The sequence below is a fragment of the Camelina sativa genome, chromosome 13, assembly GCF_000633955.1.
Source record: "Camelina sativa cultivar DH55 chromosome 13, Cs, whole genome shotgun sequence".
Classification (NCBI taxonomy): Eukaryota; Viridiplantae; Streptophyta; class Magnoliopsida; order Brassicales; family Brassicaceae; genus Camelina; species Camelina sativa.
Window position 1 is genome coordinate 11,077,572 of NC_025697.1, and position 17,302 is coordinate 11,094,873.

Below are 17,302 nucleotides of genomic sequence, written 5' to 3' on the forward strand. Positions count from 1 at the left end.
CCAGAGAGAGATTCTTCGTTTCGATTTTAGATTCTGGTTCACGAATTTTAAATATAAAGAGAAGAAAAAGAAAAAAAAAATGGAGTGGTAGACGGAAATGTATGTGTCGTCTACATGAACTACGTAAATTATGGTGTCCACAAATTAATGACAAATATGGTATGTCATATTTCTAGAATCTATTCATTAAGCCCGACATAATATATTTATTCAATTTAAACCCCCTTATGCTGTAGAGATTATGGGTTTGAATGGTGACAGCGGCTAGAGCGGAAAAATCCGTCAATGGATTAGACCATCTTTTTTACTATTCATAAATTTGGTCCGCAATGCTGCGGTTCAAAAGATACAAAAAGAAAACCGTCGTAGACCAACTGCGAACTATTTTTGTGTGCAAATAAAGTTGGTCCACAACGGTCTGTTGTACGCTCTATTTTTGGAGCGGACCAAACCGCTGACAGATTTGGCCGCCCCGACCGCAGTCACTATTAAGACCCTATATTTTCGAATAAAATGTTACTAATCCGGCCAATTTGATTATATGCAAACTTACGAATCATTCAAGCCTAAAAAATTCAACGCCCTAATCAAACAATAATGTTGCTTACAAAACTAATTAAATTCATAATTTTATTCAATCTATGCTCACAAATTTAGATTTTTCCACTCATAAGTATTTGTATATTTCATATAAAATAACTTGTTTGATAAAAAGAAAGATACTTCGTAACCATTTAATTTTAGTTTGTTTCACATTTTCCTGTTTGATCTTTGTAATATTTGGCCTCTTTGTTAGTTTCCATTGAAGCTGCGGTTTAATTCGTTTTTAAAATAGTTTGCGTAAAGGTAAATGTGGAACTATATAGCAATATGTGCAAATAACTCGAAGATATAAGTACAAGATGCCAATAAACTACAAGTTTGGCATCTCAGGAAGATCCAACGGCCACCAAGGCTTTAGAAAAAAACCAACGGTTACGAGAATGCACAAGCGGAGATGGCGAGAGAGAGACGACGTGGCTAATTTATAGTGGAGGAGAAGATATTTCCGAAAGGGTTAAGACTTGTGGTTGTGGATCAGATTTATAGTTATACACACGTGGATGGTCTTCTCAGCAACAGTATGACCCATACTAAAAAGTGGTGGCTCGAGAAGCATTTACGTAGCTTATTATAAACCGATTACAATATATGTAGTATTTTTTTTTTTGAGTTTTTTATAAGTCAAATATATTAATTCTAAATATTACGCCAAAAGCTCCAATTGTTTAGACAATTATTTAGTTTTTTTCCAACTTAAGACTTTTTTTGTTCTAGTTTCATACCATTTCCCTTTCTACATTTTGTTGTTGTGCTTATAATAATGTTTTTGGGGCTTTTGGTTAACGCAAGAGTCGGAATTACGGGAATTGTGTATTGTTGAAAAAAAAATGTTAATGGCATTGGTATTCTAGACAACAATTCTGCTAGATATCTCGTGCATGTCAAAATTTTAAAAAAATTTCTAATATAATAATAAAAATTATTGTTATATCTTTTTAAAGTTATTTTATTTGAGATAATATTTATTTTTAATTGTTCTGTAAATCTATTAGTTTTTTTGAATACTAATTATTTTAGAATATTATAGTATTTTATTTTTGTCGTATATTACAGTTTTATATTGTTTGTTTGTTGTATTTGCATCATTATTTTGTGAAATACGAAGTAATAATTTTAATATTTAATTGTGAACAAATAAAAATTATTAATTTATCATCTATATAAATTCAATTTTACCAGCCCCAATGTGGAAATTAAAACACACATTTTTATAGATTGAGTAATATATCTTCGTTTTAAAAAATTCAAATCACAACATATGCAGAAAAAATTCTGCATTTTATTAATCATAAATATTATATGAAAATTCCAAACATTTTGTAAATAAAAGAAAATAAAGATGATAGGAGAATCATAATTTGAAATCTTAACAAAATATTCGAAATTTAGTTATTAAAAATAATTATATTGTGTACTTGGATATAAAATCTTAGTTTTCAAAATTCTGATTGGTTTATATTTAAAAAAGGAATATTTAGTAATTTTCGTCCATAATTTATTTGAAAGAGAAAATATATTTTGTTTTTATTTTTCAAGATTTTTTTATATTTGATTTGTGAGCGTTTTTTTATATTTTAATTAATTATATTTATTTAATTAATTAACTAATCTTAATTAAGTTTTTATAATGGCAATTGATGTATTTTTTACACATTTTAAGGTGATTTTAATATTTGTACTTTCCAATTAATATAGTAGGATGACATCAACAAATTAAGGACAATTCTATAAATTCCATTAATAATTTTTCTTTTAAACATTATTTCTATTTTTTTTTCAAAATACCACTAAAATTAATACAATTTTCATTATTATTGCTTTCTTTGGTTTTAATATATTTACAATTTTAATTGAATAGTAAATAAAGTTGAAATATTTTAAAACATAGTTTATAGATATATCAACTTAATAAACACAAGATATTTTAGTTTTTACCGAATAATATCCTTTTTTTTTCCTTTGGATCAAAACCAATACAATATCTTAAACATTGAATAACCCCTATTTGTTAGCTGTAAGATAGCCCAAGTTTGGCCCAATAATAAGCCCAAATGTAGAATAAAATCTACGAAAGTCAACGATTGTCCATAATATGCCACGTTTCACTGAATAGAACTCCATGCACAAAGCCACGTAAAGCTCTCTCTCTCTCCATCCCTCACAGATCTCTCTATCTCTCAAGTCTCTCTAGACGAAAATTCCCCAACCAGATGGTGAAACTCGCGACGGCGCGTGAGATTAGAACGTACGGCCCTCGGCTCGGGAGGAGCAGAGCCGAGTACATCAACGCAGGTCTATACTTGTTCGCCACCGTGGTTCTCATTGGTGGTTTCACGGCGACAGGATTCTCGTGGGAACCAAGATCTGGCCTCGTCCTTATTCTCTTGGCTCTCGTTCTTATAGCCGCCGTTAATGTTCATGATCTTGTGGCTCATCTAGCTGGAATTGATTACCGGTACGTATGTTTTTGCCATTTGAATGCAGGAAGCTTGCATTATTTAGTTTTTTTTTTTTTTTTTTTTGAGAAAGAAGCTTGCTTTATTTAGTTATTTTTGACTATTATAGCTTCCGGTAAATACGTACTGTCATTATTTGTATGAACTCGCCTAGAAGTTTATATTTACCACTACCAGAATTTGTAACCTCAATGTGTATCTATGATTCATACAACCTTTTGTATTCACAATGGTAAGGAAATGGAATTAAGAACAGCATTTAGTTATGAGTGAATTTTTTTTTTCGTAACAGATTAAACTTAATGGAGTATGATTTGCAACTGGGTCTAGTGGAATTTGCAGTCCCTCTGGTTCAGATAACGGGTTCGATAGTCTTCTTCTTGGGAATCTTTTTCGTTTTCCATCAGGTAACGCTTTCATTGTCATAATAAAAATTAAGGCATGAACAAGCTTATTAATCTGACATTGTCCGTTATGTTTATTGTGTGGTTCATTTCCGTAAACACAAGTAATAGAGTAAAATATATAGTTGTGAACTTTGGTATGTGTCTGGCTCATTGCATGTATTGTCACGTTCCCCTGTGATTTTTTTCTTTTCTCTGGAGTATTTAGGCTGAGAAAAAACTTGGATACAGTGGAAAAGAGAAGCACACATTAAACTTGCTTATTGCGGGTCCGCTACTTTGGGTGATAGGATCGCTTCACAACTCATGCCAGATCTACGAGAGAGCAGACAGTCATGTCCAAATTCTTCAGCAATGTGTTCACATCCCTTTCTTGGTTGGATCCCTTCTATTCTTGGTTTCCGCAGTTCTGAATAGCCTCGACCTATCCGGCTCATCACATAGTGGCTTGAAGCTTCTTGTAAGCACATAAAAAAAAAAATTTACCGCATTAAAATGGGATTTAGAAAAACCGCTTCTTACCGTAAATAATAAATTTTCAGGGGGAAAGATGGATCTGGCTTGGGATTTCCGGGGCAATATGTTTTTTTGTGGGAGGATTGATGAACGTTGTTAAGGTTTTTAACTTCGTTCAGATCACTGGCCTTCGCCTCGAGAAACTACGAGGCGGAGCACAAGACCGGCTTCTCGAAGAGAGAGAAGGATATCTCCCTCTTGTTGCTGAAGAAGAAAGAATAAGGAAAATGGAAGCTGACGAAGCTAGTAGAGCTAAACCACGGACCCATTTAATTTCCAAGGCCGGAGAGGGAACTGGAGCTGCTGAGACCGTAGTGACATCTTCTCCGACACCATACAAGGATGTTCTCGTCCGACACAGCTGAGGAATATTAGTCATGTTTTAAATGTTGTTTTTGTACTCCATATTCGTTTTTATCTGCGGAGACCACAGATTTTACCGTTTAACGAATGCTACGATTAGTTTCCTTTTTTGGTCCCGCCTTTATGAATATTGGAATGGGTTAACAATACATAAAGCCTTTTAAATCTAGAGGTTGAGATACACAGGCACATACCATGCGTTGAACTGGAACAGAGAAACCTTAAATGCATGTTTGAAACTAGTTTAACAAAAGGCCCTACTTAAAGCATGCAATGCCTAAAAATCAGCAGAGAAGCAAGTTCAGGCATTAGACAATTCATAGCATAATCCAAGAATTAACAGATATATAGAATATAACAAATCAGCATGTACCATTTCAATGTTTGGTTACAAGATAATTTAATAGAATTAAAGGCTCAACTTGATATAAACCAAATCCCTTATTTAATAATAAAAAATTTTAAAGTTTTTTTTTTCTTGGAGTAAATAGTCTTTTTGTTATGGATCGATCAATCAACGGTCAAACAGTGGCTGTGGCGATATAGGTTCTTCGATATGCAGCTGCGTTTGTTGGAATCAACATCTCCTTGAAGCCTTCATCCACCAAATGAGCACCCAACATTTGCAACGCCCACTGTTGACTCGCATTAAAAAGTCATTAGTTATAAGAAAAAGTTTTTATCCAGTAAAAGTTTAGACACATATACATGTGTGATGTGTGTTAAAATAAACAAAAACATAGAGTCATACGGCCAAAATTCTGAGGCTATGCCAAAAGCGACGAGGCGAAGGAAAGGGATATGATAGAGCAAGTGGCCCATGGAGGTGAGGGTGATGGCCACAAGATGAATTACTAGAGTAAGAGGATGAGGGTTCATGCCTCCGAGAATAGTCATCAGTCCAGTTGTTTTAAAATCACCACGAGATAGGTAATTGTAGCAGCCTTGTCGCATTCCCTCTCTTGCTTCGTCCGTTGTAGCAACAAGCACTTGTGAAAAGATACTCGCTAGCGTGTTCACGGTCGCTGACATTGGCTTTTGCCATCAAAAATCAACACAAATAAAAAGTAACATACGATCATAGTCTTAACACAAGTATTCGAGTCAATTTGTTTTTAAAGACAAATCTTTGACCTTTTCACTAATTAAACCAAAATTAAAGTTATGTACTTATACGAACTTCCCTAGTAAAAACACAAAGTATGTCGGTCATAACTCACCTTACGGATGATGTAGAAGGACTTGACAAGATCTGAGACCTTCTTAGTATTGCCGAGGTTAGGCAATGGTCTAAGAAGATTGCGTAGAATGCAAATGTCCGAGAGTGCAACCATCATCCCTGACGCAATGATAGGATGACGCATATTGAATGCATCTCCCAACACAATCACTCCTCTCTTATCACACAATTTTGATGACATACTCTTAGTCGCTGTTGTTTTAATCTCTGGTAGTCCCTCCTCTATCCCTTTCAAAAATATATCCTGGAGATTTCGACGTTCTGGTATCTACAACAGGAAAGTGATAAATTACACAAACTCAATTACAATACTTGAAATCAAATACATTCCTTACGAACACCTTGCAAATACTAAAACATCCCTAGCTATATATTCTAAAATTTTTACTTTTATTATCAATACTTCAATTTGTTTCATACCTGAGGAGCCATAGTTTTCTTGAGGAAGGTAGACATTTCGCCATTCGCAATAGAAGGAATACTATCAGCGGGAACTTCGGCAACACAACGAACTTCATCACTGGTTATTTGATATATAACACAGACCAAAGGTTTGGAAAATATCAAATGTAGACTTTGTGGATCTTCAAGTCGGCTATTCTTCGTGACATAACCCACCATGTACGAGAGCACTTCCTCCTATACATAAATATATGATCGTGATTCCTCAAATTCTAGTTAACGACGAGACCAATCTTTTATTGTAGTTTATTGCGGAAATAAGAGTGTACAATGCTTGAAAAAAAGTATGTACTCACACTATTATCCACGAGTGACCGACGAAGGTTTGAGTAGCAACCATCGCATACCACAGTGAGAGGTGCGTAGGCCGTTGTTTCCTCGCCTGCGCTATTCTTGTATCTCACTCCTTTTACTACTCCTTTTTCTTCTATCAAAGACTTCACCGTTCCTTCTTCTAATTGTACACTGTCATAGTTCATTAATTTCATTTCATTAAAAAGATGACACTGATATCTTGTATATATATATATATATATATATAAGAGTTGCAAGATTAGTTTAATAACATGAGAGCTCATGAAAACTTTTTTTATATCTGGGTAACAACCAGCATATACAATTTTTTTTTTTTTGCTACTATACATTTTTTGCATATACATATTTTCCTACTAATGGTCTGCATCATCCATGGCTAATTAATAAACTGCAATCATATATATAACAAAGTTCAACAAACATATATCTATATATTGCCACATGTGCTAGACCTACAAAATATTACGTACGTAACGTACTGATAAGAAGTTTCTTTTTTTTCCTTTAAAAAACAAAAAATAATACTAATTAAAAACTATACGAAGTCGTTGGTATGATGAAAATGATATAGTACATAAATGAAAATGATGGTGGTTCACTAGACTAGGGATCAATTTCCATGCGATGAATTGACTACAAGTTACAAAAAGTAGTCTTGATTCGGTTTGAAATCTCCTAGATACAAAATATGGAAGTACGTACTTGGTAAGAGAAGCTGCTTTTTGGCGTAGACGTTGCACGAAACGACCATTACGTAAAAGTCTACCGACTGGTTCAAGAGGAAACGTCTTGTCATTCGGGAAAGGCAATGTCGCGTGGTCTCCATCCTTGTAAATTGCCAAAGACTTGGCTTCTTGAGCGTCTATCTCCTCCAACAATCTAATACATATAAAACCCCAAAATCACATATTAAACGACACACATAACATATGTCACACATAACATATGTTTATATGCATATAATGCGTTTTTGGCAACTAGATCAAGCGATGTGCAGCAATGAATGTAAGGATGAAGTGAAGAGATAGAGAGACCTTCCAGGCCAAGCTGGGCTAACATGAGGCCGCCTCCCGCTTGCATCAGCTCTCCCATGAATCTTTGTGGCTCTTTCAAGTCCCTCTCTATCACATGTACTCTTCGTCCATCCCGAGTTCGCATTCAAATAATTAAATACACATACTGAGTAGCTAATAACTAGGGACAAAATACCAAATAACATAAATTAATAAATTATTAATTAACAATTACGATGGAAATTGCAAAATAACATTTCTGCATCCGTATATATATCTTTTTTCTTTTCACCATNTTTTTTTTTTTTTTTTTTGACCTCATTCACCATGGATACCTATCTTTAAGTCCATTAATTTTCATATTTTGGTGCTTTCGGGTTAATACTAGTTTTCATAAAGAATCTTCTTCCTAATTGACAATCTGACTGATTATATCTTATATAATATTTTATATAATATGAAAAGATTTCTTCTAACTTTTATTCTCATTGCGACATTTGGCATTTTCATTTAGTGACACATGTCATCCTTTATTTTTATTTTATTCTCTTAAAACAAATTTATATCATTTCTAATTCCAAATAATCATATTTCTCTTCTTAATGTTGGTATAATTGACATATATTTTTAAATCCACTTTTATATCTTAAGTTCTTTTGTCAAACAAAATCAGATTATTTTATAGCAAAATATCATATTATATATATGATACAAAATATAATATTCTATCATTTACTAATAAATAACTGATATTTGATGCATCTACTTTACATATTTTTCTTACATTTTATTTAATTTTTCTTTCATCCTTTAAAGTGAAAAACACACATTATTTATAATAAAAGAAAATATCCTAATAAAAAGTAAAAACCATTAATTTTATAACCTTAATTTTACACGTTTTAGAATCATATAATATTTTCTTTCATTAATGGAGTAGGCAATAAAGTTAGTCAGATCCACACTTCCACTAAAATCCTATTAAATTATGATAAATTACACAATAATAACTTTTCCTTTTATATCAATACACATATCAACATAAAATCGATATTGTCAAGAGAATTTAAGACTTGTTGTCATGTTCAAATCATATATATTTATATATAAGAAGATTTTCATATATGTTAAATTTCTTGATTTTCTATCTATTTATTTCATTAGAAAATTGTAAGTGACATATTTAAAATAGTATTAATTAAATCATTACGTTTGATTATTTCTTATATGGAAAATATATTAAAATTTTATATTTAATATCATGTAGTGGGTTACAAATTGCTTTTACCATGCATTAAAGAGAATTATAATTTCAATAACCATGCATTGAAATGTATTTAGTCTAATGAGAAGATTTTCGTTTGCAAATATTTATGTTACAAAAGTTATGACACCAAATTCCATAATTCCCAAATTTGTAACTGTTAATAAAATATTAAGAACCTAAGAGTAACATCTATCTAACATTCAAATAGCGTATATATATATTAGGTAGACATTTACTTAAATAATTAGACTCAAATTTACTCTCAAATTCTAGATCTGTTATAATTAACATATATCATCAACGCTGCAAGAGGAAAAAAGATCTTCATGTTTCTTGATTATGATGGTACCCTTCTCCAATCTTTGATGATCAAAACAGAGGTTTGATGTCGAGCAAGGGGTCCTTATAATTAACCAAAATATATATACCCTTTTTCTCCATAATCAAGATATATTTCATGTGTTCTGTGTTTCATAGATGAGAAGAAGAGTGAAAAACATGGCCAAGTATTTTCCAACTTTTAGAGTTACGTAGACGCATTTTATTTTTGGTAGAATAGTTACATAGATGCATTGACAAGGTACATTTTGTAAAATAATTTTTGTTTCCCATTTTCTTAACCAAATTTGTTATATGTTATTTATTATTTTTATTTTTGTAGATTTGTAGCTTAGTGAACAATGCCTAAATGGTGAAGGTTAGAATGCTCTATCTTTGCATAACCCTAAAGATGATTTAAAGGTCAATGATATATATATATATATATATATATCTAACTGTTGCATTTTTTTTTGTTGGTTAGCTATATATATATATATATCTAACTGTTTGCATTTTTTTTTGTTGGTTATATATATATAGATCTAGCCACATATAAGTTTTATATTTGGTATCAGAGCTATGTTCTTGTTTCGGGTATGGTCCTGGATTTGTGGCTAGGAGGAGACAACTGAAGCGAAAGAGAAGAAAAGTGCTCATGATGATGTAAGGAAGAGATCGAGAATTCTGATTTGTGTGAAATTTCAGAATCCAAGTAAAGACAAAGCAAGGTTCATATAAAGCTTCGTTGTCTAAAAACAAAAAAACTTACAAATTAATGAAGAAACATATTGCATCGCATCCGGTTCTTTGTCCGTTGAGGGTGAAGAGAAGAACAAAGACATATAATGCTTGGATGATCAATGATGAATAAGATGATGGAGAACTGAATTAACACAACATAGAAGAGAGTTTGTGAAGGAAAAAAAAAAAGAAGCCGATGGTTTTTGGAGATATATTTGGTTTGAAGGTTTAAAGGCTTCATGTGAGATTATGAGTAGAAGAATTGGAGGAAAGATTTTGTTTACTGTGGCTGATTGAGGATGGGAATTGAAGGCTTGACTTCGCGGGGTTGTGAAGATCAAGTCGAGACACTCAAATTATGGAGACTTGCCAAAAGGTGCAACCGTGGGCATGAATGTTTCAAAAGATGGAGAAAAAGATGAAATTGTGTTGAACTCGTCCGGAGTTTATAGAGTCATCGTCGAAATTGTTACCGGAAAATAGGAGAATCGTGTTATATTATCGACTTAGGTTTGGTTAGAAGAGTATTTCATTGGGCCAATGTTTAATTGAGCCCACGAAAGGCCTATTGTGAGAAGGTGATTGAAAAATGTATTGCAGCTTCTAAGAGATATAGAGTGTTTCAAATGAGCTTTTGGAGATGATGGATACGTTGTGGATTTGCTTGAGAACATAGACAGAGTTGTCAAGGGTCTTCTTCTTTTCATTTTGACAGGATTTAGAGTTCGTGATTGGCTCGACGAAAGATCTTGTGGCTACCTGAGAAGACATCAGAGGTTTAAAGGTTTGAAAGATAAGGATGTAGTTGTCTTTGACTAAGAAAAGAGGAATTAAGGTTTATAACAAGATTGGCACAGGGTCATGAAATCATTAGAGAGAGACGAAGACTAAGATATTGCTAGCAAAATATCTCTTTGGAATCGTTAATTAAATTTGAATCGGGAAAGAAGCTCTGTTCTGGAATTCGATTAAATTTTCTGATTTTGGAATGAAACAAGGCGACCGGATATTAGCGGTAACAGCTAAGTTGCATAACCGATGATAGTGTTCATGGAATCTTCAGCTGAAAAATCTTACAACTGTGGTTGAGAAGGTTTGGGAGTAAGATATTTAGTAGTAAGGATGAAAGGCATTAGAGAGTTCAAAGAAGAAGACGAAGTGGTTAGTTCAACGGTGTCGAAAGGGTCACTGGACAGTGCAATGGTATTGATCGGAATCACATCGCAAAGAAGTTTTTCTTTTTTCTCTTTGGTGTTTTCAATGTCGGGAAAGAAAAAAAAGTTTTTTGTGAATTGGTGGTTGATCAGTTTGTGAATTGCTGGTTAATCAGTTTTGTGAATTCTCAAGGAAGAAGCCGATCAATGTGTTACAAGCTTGTGTGGGGCATGATTTGGAGGTTTAGAGGTTTCATATGTGACTTTTGGGATTATTGTTGATTGTTCGTTTCCTCAGGTGAAGTCAGCTAATGTTTTGTTTGATTTGTTGTATGTGTCTCGTGGCTCGGATGTTTGCCTTATTGAGACACATAATCAATAAGAGGGAGAAGTGAATTACCTGTGTGTGGACTGTGGAGAGCATAGTCTCCATGAAGAACAATCGAGATGGTGAGGGTTTGATTAACCGGAAGAGACTGACATGAAGCATCAGCTCCATTGAAGAGGAAAAGAGTTATTCCACTCTAAGCACCTGCAGAAGAAGAAAGAGGAAACAAAAAATATTAATGAAGAATAAGAGAAAGAGGGAGATCTGAGAGAGAGAGAGAGAGTGATAAAGCAAATTAAAATCTTGTGAAGATTGAAGCAATGAGGGAGTAAGGGAACTCACCAATGACTTCTGCCAATGTCGTAAAAGAGATTCACGAACCAACCGAGAAGAAGTAGCGTGTGGGATCATTTCTCCTAATTTTTTGGACTTTGGGGATTCAGCTAATGAATCAAGAGGGAGTGTTGGAAGTTGATTCATTGCTTAATCATACAAAAGAGAAACAAAAAAAGAAGAGTGAACAAATGCAAGAAGAAGAAGAGGAATCATAAGAATGATGAAAAGAAGAAGTTTCTGGGGATTCAAGAACAGTTTTCTTTCTAGGGTCGGTACTTTCTTCTGCGGTAACTGTTGCTACAGACCTCGGATTTAAGCTACGAAAGGTGTTCTGAATACTTGAGAGCGATATCTTTCCAATGATATAAATATTATCATCTGATTCCTTGTGGTTTAGTGGGAACTTGCTTTCAAAGTTGGACTGCTTGCAGGTTGCATCATTCCGGATCTGTTCTAGGAAAGTGGCCATAACTTTCAAACTGTAAATGGAAATCGTGATCTGTTTTTACCTGTGTCTTCATATGACTGTTGTTTATATTCCCACAAAATTTCATAATTTTCTGGGTTGGTTTGCTACTCCATTGTGCCCTGCATCAAAACTGATGAAAAAAATGCAGAATTTTAGTTGTCTCAAAACAAAAAGTTGTGAAGAAATATATTGAAGGTTAGATTGGACAGCATAACTTCAGAAGAGATGATCATCTTGTCAGCTTTTAAACAGGTATGTGTGATTAACAAAGTTCATAAAGAAGATTATGTGGTTGATGAGATTAAAAGAGATCACAAAGGAAAAGTAGAGTTGTTTGGAAAAAAAAAGAAAGGGACAAGGAGATATGATCTGCATCATCATGGTTGAAGTATTTGAAGATTTCTTTTGATGAAAAAAGGAGAAGAGGTTCTTCTTAGTGATTATCATAAGTTCAGTCATAAGTTTTCAAAGGAAATTTGCAAGGAGATATTAAGCTCACTTGAAAAGAAAATCCTATGAGAAGCTGATTGGGATCAATCTAAGATGTGTCTGCTGTAGGCACAAAGACTAGAAAGACTAAGGTGAAGTCTCTCTCGTTTATGCCTCTGTGGAATGAACATGATACTTGTGGGTATTAAAGATGGTTCAGAAGTTGTTTGATATAAGCATGGGAGAATGAAGGTGATGAAGATAGTGGTTGACGACATCAAAAGGGGGATCAATCAAACATGAAATAAAATGAGATTTTGCAGAGATATAAGAGATTGTGGGGAGAATGGGTAAGTGGAAGTCGAGCATGTTCCCGGAAGTGAGGAAAAGGTAGATATCTTGACTAAAGAGCTTGGATGAAACGAGTTTAAAAAATGAGGGATCTCATTGGCATGAGATATTTGGAAGAAAATGAGTTCAAGCTTAAGAGGGAGAATGTTGGTATTAGCTTGAAGATAGCTTGAGGTGCAAGCTATACTAATCCTCCTGAGTTATGAAATTAGGATTAATTTTATTTAAGACTTATCTAAATATGTTAGTTTACCGGTTTATAATAGGAAAGTTGTCAACTCTAAGGGTTGAGCAATTGTTATAAATACCAAGAGAGGGTTTCATGAAGAGGTGCACGCCTTAGGGTTCACACAAGGTGTGTGGCGTCGCCCATCAGATACAATTGTATGATGCAACTTTTCTCGTTAATGAATTCTGAACTTGCTCCTGGGGATGTAGGTTATCCGAACCCTGCTAACAAAGTTTGTGTCGTCTCGTACTTTAACATATAGATCTAGCCAAATATAAGTCTTATATGTACAACAGTACAAATAATATCTTAGCCAAAAGTTTAGAAATAAATATAAATTCTAGAGCCAATATTAAATTTGAATTTCAAATTACGAGATATATACAAGTTAGATAAAAGTTTCTAGACAAGCTAAAAATATGATAAATTTATAAACTTATATCATATTTATTTATCCTAATATGTTTTATTGCAAGTAATAGATGATATACAACACTATATTAAATTTATTAAAACATCTTAAAGTCACTAATTGTACACAAACATTCAGCAATACGAAAACGCGTTATATTATTACATTTTTTTTAGGCGTAGCATGACTCCCAGTCATATGTATATATATATATATATATATATATATTAATAATTGTAAGAAGACAATAAATGCACAAGCACAAAGACATATATGTGTTTAATATTTTGCGGTTTAAGACATATGTGCTTTTAGAGAGCGGTTGCGGCCATATAGCTTTTGCGATACGCGGCTGCGTTAACAGGAAACAACATTTGGCCAACTCCTTCGGTCTTGAAATGAGGAACCAACATTTTCATAGCCAACTAGAGATTCACATGAAAAGCCATAAACAAAAAAAAAAATATCAATGTCAATAATAATCTAATAGTAGTGGTAAACCAAAATCAGGATTAACAAACATGTAAAACAGTTATGTAGACAAATGACTTACACCAAAAAGTCGGAGACTATGCCAAATGCGAACGGGAGAGGGAAATGGAGAAAGAAGATGGCCAATGGAGGATAAGGTTATACCACAAAGATGACAGATGAGAGAGAGCGGACGAGGATTCATGCCGCCGAGCAGAGCCATCATTCCTGACGTGCGAAACCCGCCACTACAAAGGTAATCATAGCAACCCTGTCTCATTGCCTCTTTTGCTTCGTCCGTGGATGCAATAAGCACTTGAGAAAATGCATTTCCTAGTGTGTTAACCGTCGCTGACATTGGCTTCACCATTAAAAAAATCATGTATTTTAAAAAACGTTTGTGGTTGTATATATGTTTTGATCAAATGTTCATGTTTTAGACTAGTATATATATATGTGGCATATGCTCACCTTGCGGATATCATAAAATGACTTGATAACTTCTGAGACTCTGTGAGCATCGCCGAGGTTGCTTAATGGCCGGAGAAGACCTCGTAGAATGAGAATATCAGAGAGTACAACCATCATTCCAGATGCGATTGCTGGATGACGCATGTTGAATGCATCTCCCAATAAAATCACTCCTTTCCTCTCACTCAAAGAAGCGGACATGCTCTTCACTGGCATCGTTTTTATGTGTGCTCCTTCATCGATCCCTTTCAAAAATATTTTGCGGAGTTTTAAAGGTACCTAGAAAATAAATGTTAAAAGGTTTTAGATGCATATCTGCTTGGACTTCTTACAAATGTTAGAAAGGGTGTATGTTTGGCTTATCTATTTTCACAACTTAGTTATATATTTTATATATTGAGTTTTTATTTTTATTAATCAAAGATTAATCAGCCTAATGTTTACCTGAGGAGCAATAGTGTTCTTCAGAAAATTTGCCATTTCCCCGTTTGAAATAGAAGGAATATTGTTGGGGAAAATCTCATAAACACAACGAACGTCGGTGCTGCTGATTTGATACAACATGATATAGGAGGGTTTACCCATTATCAATTTTAACTTTTCAGGTTCTTCAAGCTGACAGTTCTTCGAGATATAACCTACTTGGTACGATAAAACCTCCGCCTATATCAAGTTAGTACATTGGTGTTTATTTAGACATACATCCAAGTGAGTGACGTCACTTCTATGTGTATAGGAAAAGATTGATGACTTTTCCATCTGAAAGAGCATACTCACATTGTTGTCGCTAAGAGACCGACGAAGGTTTGAGTAGCAACCGTCGCATACCACAGTGAGAGGTGCAAGGGCTGTTGTTTCTTCGCCTGCGCTATTTTTGTATGTTACTCCTTTGATCACTCCTTTTTCTTCTATTAAAGACCTCACCGTTCCTTCTTCGAGCCGCACGCTACCATTTAATATATGGTGTATATTAACCCATTAATTGCTATTGCAAAGCTTTGTAAGTACTTCCTCCCTTTTCAAATAGTTTTCATTCTAGATCTAATTTTTTGTTTCAGTTTAGTTGTCCCTTCCCAATGTTTTTTTTGCAGAAAATTATCTTATTATCCCTTACTAAAAAAAAAAAAAACTAAATCATTTAGTATTCTAATAGTCAAATAAGGATATAATACATTTATCTCTTTTTTTTAATATGTGTGAAAAACTTTAGAATGACAAGTAAAAAACAGAAAGAGTAGTATATATTGTCCAATGTTCAAGAATTTATTAGGTGTTGATTGAAGGATATTTATACTCTTCTTATTATTGCTTCATATATAAATTATGATGTAAATATATGTTTAAATAATAAATTTCCCATTTTATTTGTTTTTTATAAGATATTGATGGGCTAGACACAAATGTTAACGTTTCTTTGCAAATATTTGATAAATTCTATATATATTTTTAAAAATCCTAAATAACTCAGTTGGATTTCATAAAATTTATTTAAAGATATAGATTTTATCCTGAATCTTCCATTTGAAGTTAATTAGCAAGAAGTTACTATCTTTTGTATAATACCTTAGCAATCTGAATCTAGTCTCTATACCTATATCAAATTTACGAGCTCCCATCTCAAACAAATTAATAGTTAACACTGAATATAGAGTGGTTCATGTTATATATGTTCAATATATAAAATCTTTTTACACTCTTTGATGTAAATTTCTTAACATATATATACGTGGTAATTAAAAATTAGTAAATAAAGATAAACGTACTTGGAAAGAGAAGAAGCTTTTTGGCGCAGACGTTGGACGAATCGGCCATTGTGAAAAGATCGTCCAAACGGTTCATAAGGAAAGTTGTTGTTGTTCTCCACCGGAAAAAGTGTGTCTGCTTCTTTTCCATCCTTATAAACTGCCATGCCCGTAGCAATCTGTGCATCTATTCCCTCTAAACAGTCTTTTTTTTTTTCGTCATATAAACCCACAAATTTGATCATAAAACTAAAACACAATATAATTAATATAACTTAAAAAAATCAATTAAATAAATGAATGTGAAAAATAGAGACTGACCTTCAAGGCCAAGCTTAGAAAGCATGAGACGTCCACCAGGCTGCATAAACTCACCCATCATTCTCTCTGGTGCTCTCATGTCCCTCTCTATCACATGTACTCTACGCCCGTCCTATTATATATAATCAAGATTTAGTTAGCATAGGGTTGTTCGTCACAACCCAAAATATTGCTATATCATTATGCAACAACAACATATTGGAGATAACTTGTGGAGCATGAATTTGTGTCTACCGGTTGTTACCCTATCCTTAATGCACATTTTTTTTTGCTTTCTTTTTTTGGGGTAAAACAAAATTTTTATAAAAACAACAACAATCAAGTTGATACTTGGACGCAGATCTGTGACGCCAGTTTACGTACCTTAGCAAGAGCATATGCGAGGGCCGAGCCGCCAACTCCAGCCCCAACGATGATAACGTCAGTAGCACCGTCTTTACGTTCTTCCGCCAGCGTCTCGGCCAACTTCGTCGCCTTACTTTTCATGTTTGTGAAGTAGAATACTGTCCATGTCAGCACGAAGGCGAGTAGCGTCCATACAGAAACGTATGCAAAAGCCGTATCCATATCTTTTAGTTCTCGATGTAATTTATGAGAAAATTGAGAAAAGAAGAGAACACATATATGTAGTGCAAAGATGTGTTAGTTTCGACGTGGTATGGTATCACCCACATGTTAATTTATTTATAGTAATGTACGAAGCAATAAATTGATCTTTTTATGTTGTCCACATATTTCGTTATCATAAACACACGATATTTTATATTAGATACAGACAGAAGCTATTGTCCACCCTTGTTAATGTGATTGTGAATATGTTTCTATTTAGAACAAGAGAAGAAAAGGTACCATTCAAATTATTGACATGTTTTATCACTTTTTTTTTTT

At 33.6% G+C, this 17,302-nt stretch overlaps 2 protein-coding genes and 1 pseudogene across 2 annotated transcripts; 1 reads left to right on the forward strand and 2 right to left on the reverse strand.

Annotated features, from left to right (window-relative positions):
* LOC104736425 lies at positions 2,747–4,509 on the forward strand. The gene is made up of 4 exons (XM_010456402.2): positions 2,747–3,058; positions 3,352–3,466; positions 3,672–3,923; positions 4,006–4,509. Exons 1-4 carry the CDS (start codon positions 2,814–2,816, stop codon positions 4,342–4,344), a joined length of 951 nt encoding a protein of 316 aa, XP_010454704.1. The 5' UTR covers positions 2,747–2,813; the 3' UTR covers positions 4,345–4,509.
* Positions 4,864–7,517, reverse strand: LOC104738136 (annotated as a pseudogene).
* LOC104736426 (squalene epoxidase 5) lies at positions 13,521–17,049 on the reverse strand. Its single transcript, XM_010456404.2, has 8 exons — positions 16,778–17,049; positions 16,415–16,526; positions 16,115–16,298; positions 15,129–15,297; positions 14,796–15,014; positions 14,352–14,630; positions 13,963–14,241; positions 13,521–13,834 (listed from the first exon to the last, which is right to left on the reverse strand). The coding sequence occupies exons 1-8, from the start codon at positions 16,979–16,981 to the stop codon at positions 13,721–13,723; spliced, it is 1,560 nt and encodes a 519-aa protein (XP_010454706.1). The 5' UTR covers positions 16,982–17,049; the 3' UTR covers positions 13,521–13,720.

Bases quoted from the DNA above. Each gene is read 5' to 3' on its own strand.
- LOC104736425 (XM_010456402.2), top strand. From the start codon at position 2,814: ATGGTGAAACTCGCGACGGCGCGTGAGATTAGAACGTACGGCCCTCGG. The intron at 3,059-3,351 runs GTACGTATGTTT...TTTTCGTAACAG, and splicing joins CTAGCTGGAATTGATTACCG to ATTAAACTTAATGGAGTATG. The intron at 3,924-4,005 runs GTAAGCACATAA...ATAAATTTTCAG, and splicing joins ATAGTGGCTTGAAGCTTCTT to GGGGAAAGATGGATCTGGCT.
- LOC104736426 (XM_010456404.2), bottom strand. From the start codon at position 16,981: ATGGATACGGCTTTTGCATACGTTTCTGTATGGACGCTACTCGCCTTC. The intron at 16,299-16,414 runs GTCAGTCTCTAT...AAAAAAAAAAAG, and splicing joins TTCTAAGCTTGGCCTTGAAG to ACTGTTTAGAGGGAATAGAT. The intron at 14,631-14,795 runs GTAAACATTAGG...TTTATTTTCTAG, and splicing joins AGAACACTATTGCTCCTCAG to GTACCTTTAAAACTCCGCAA.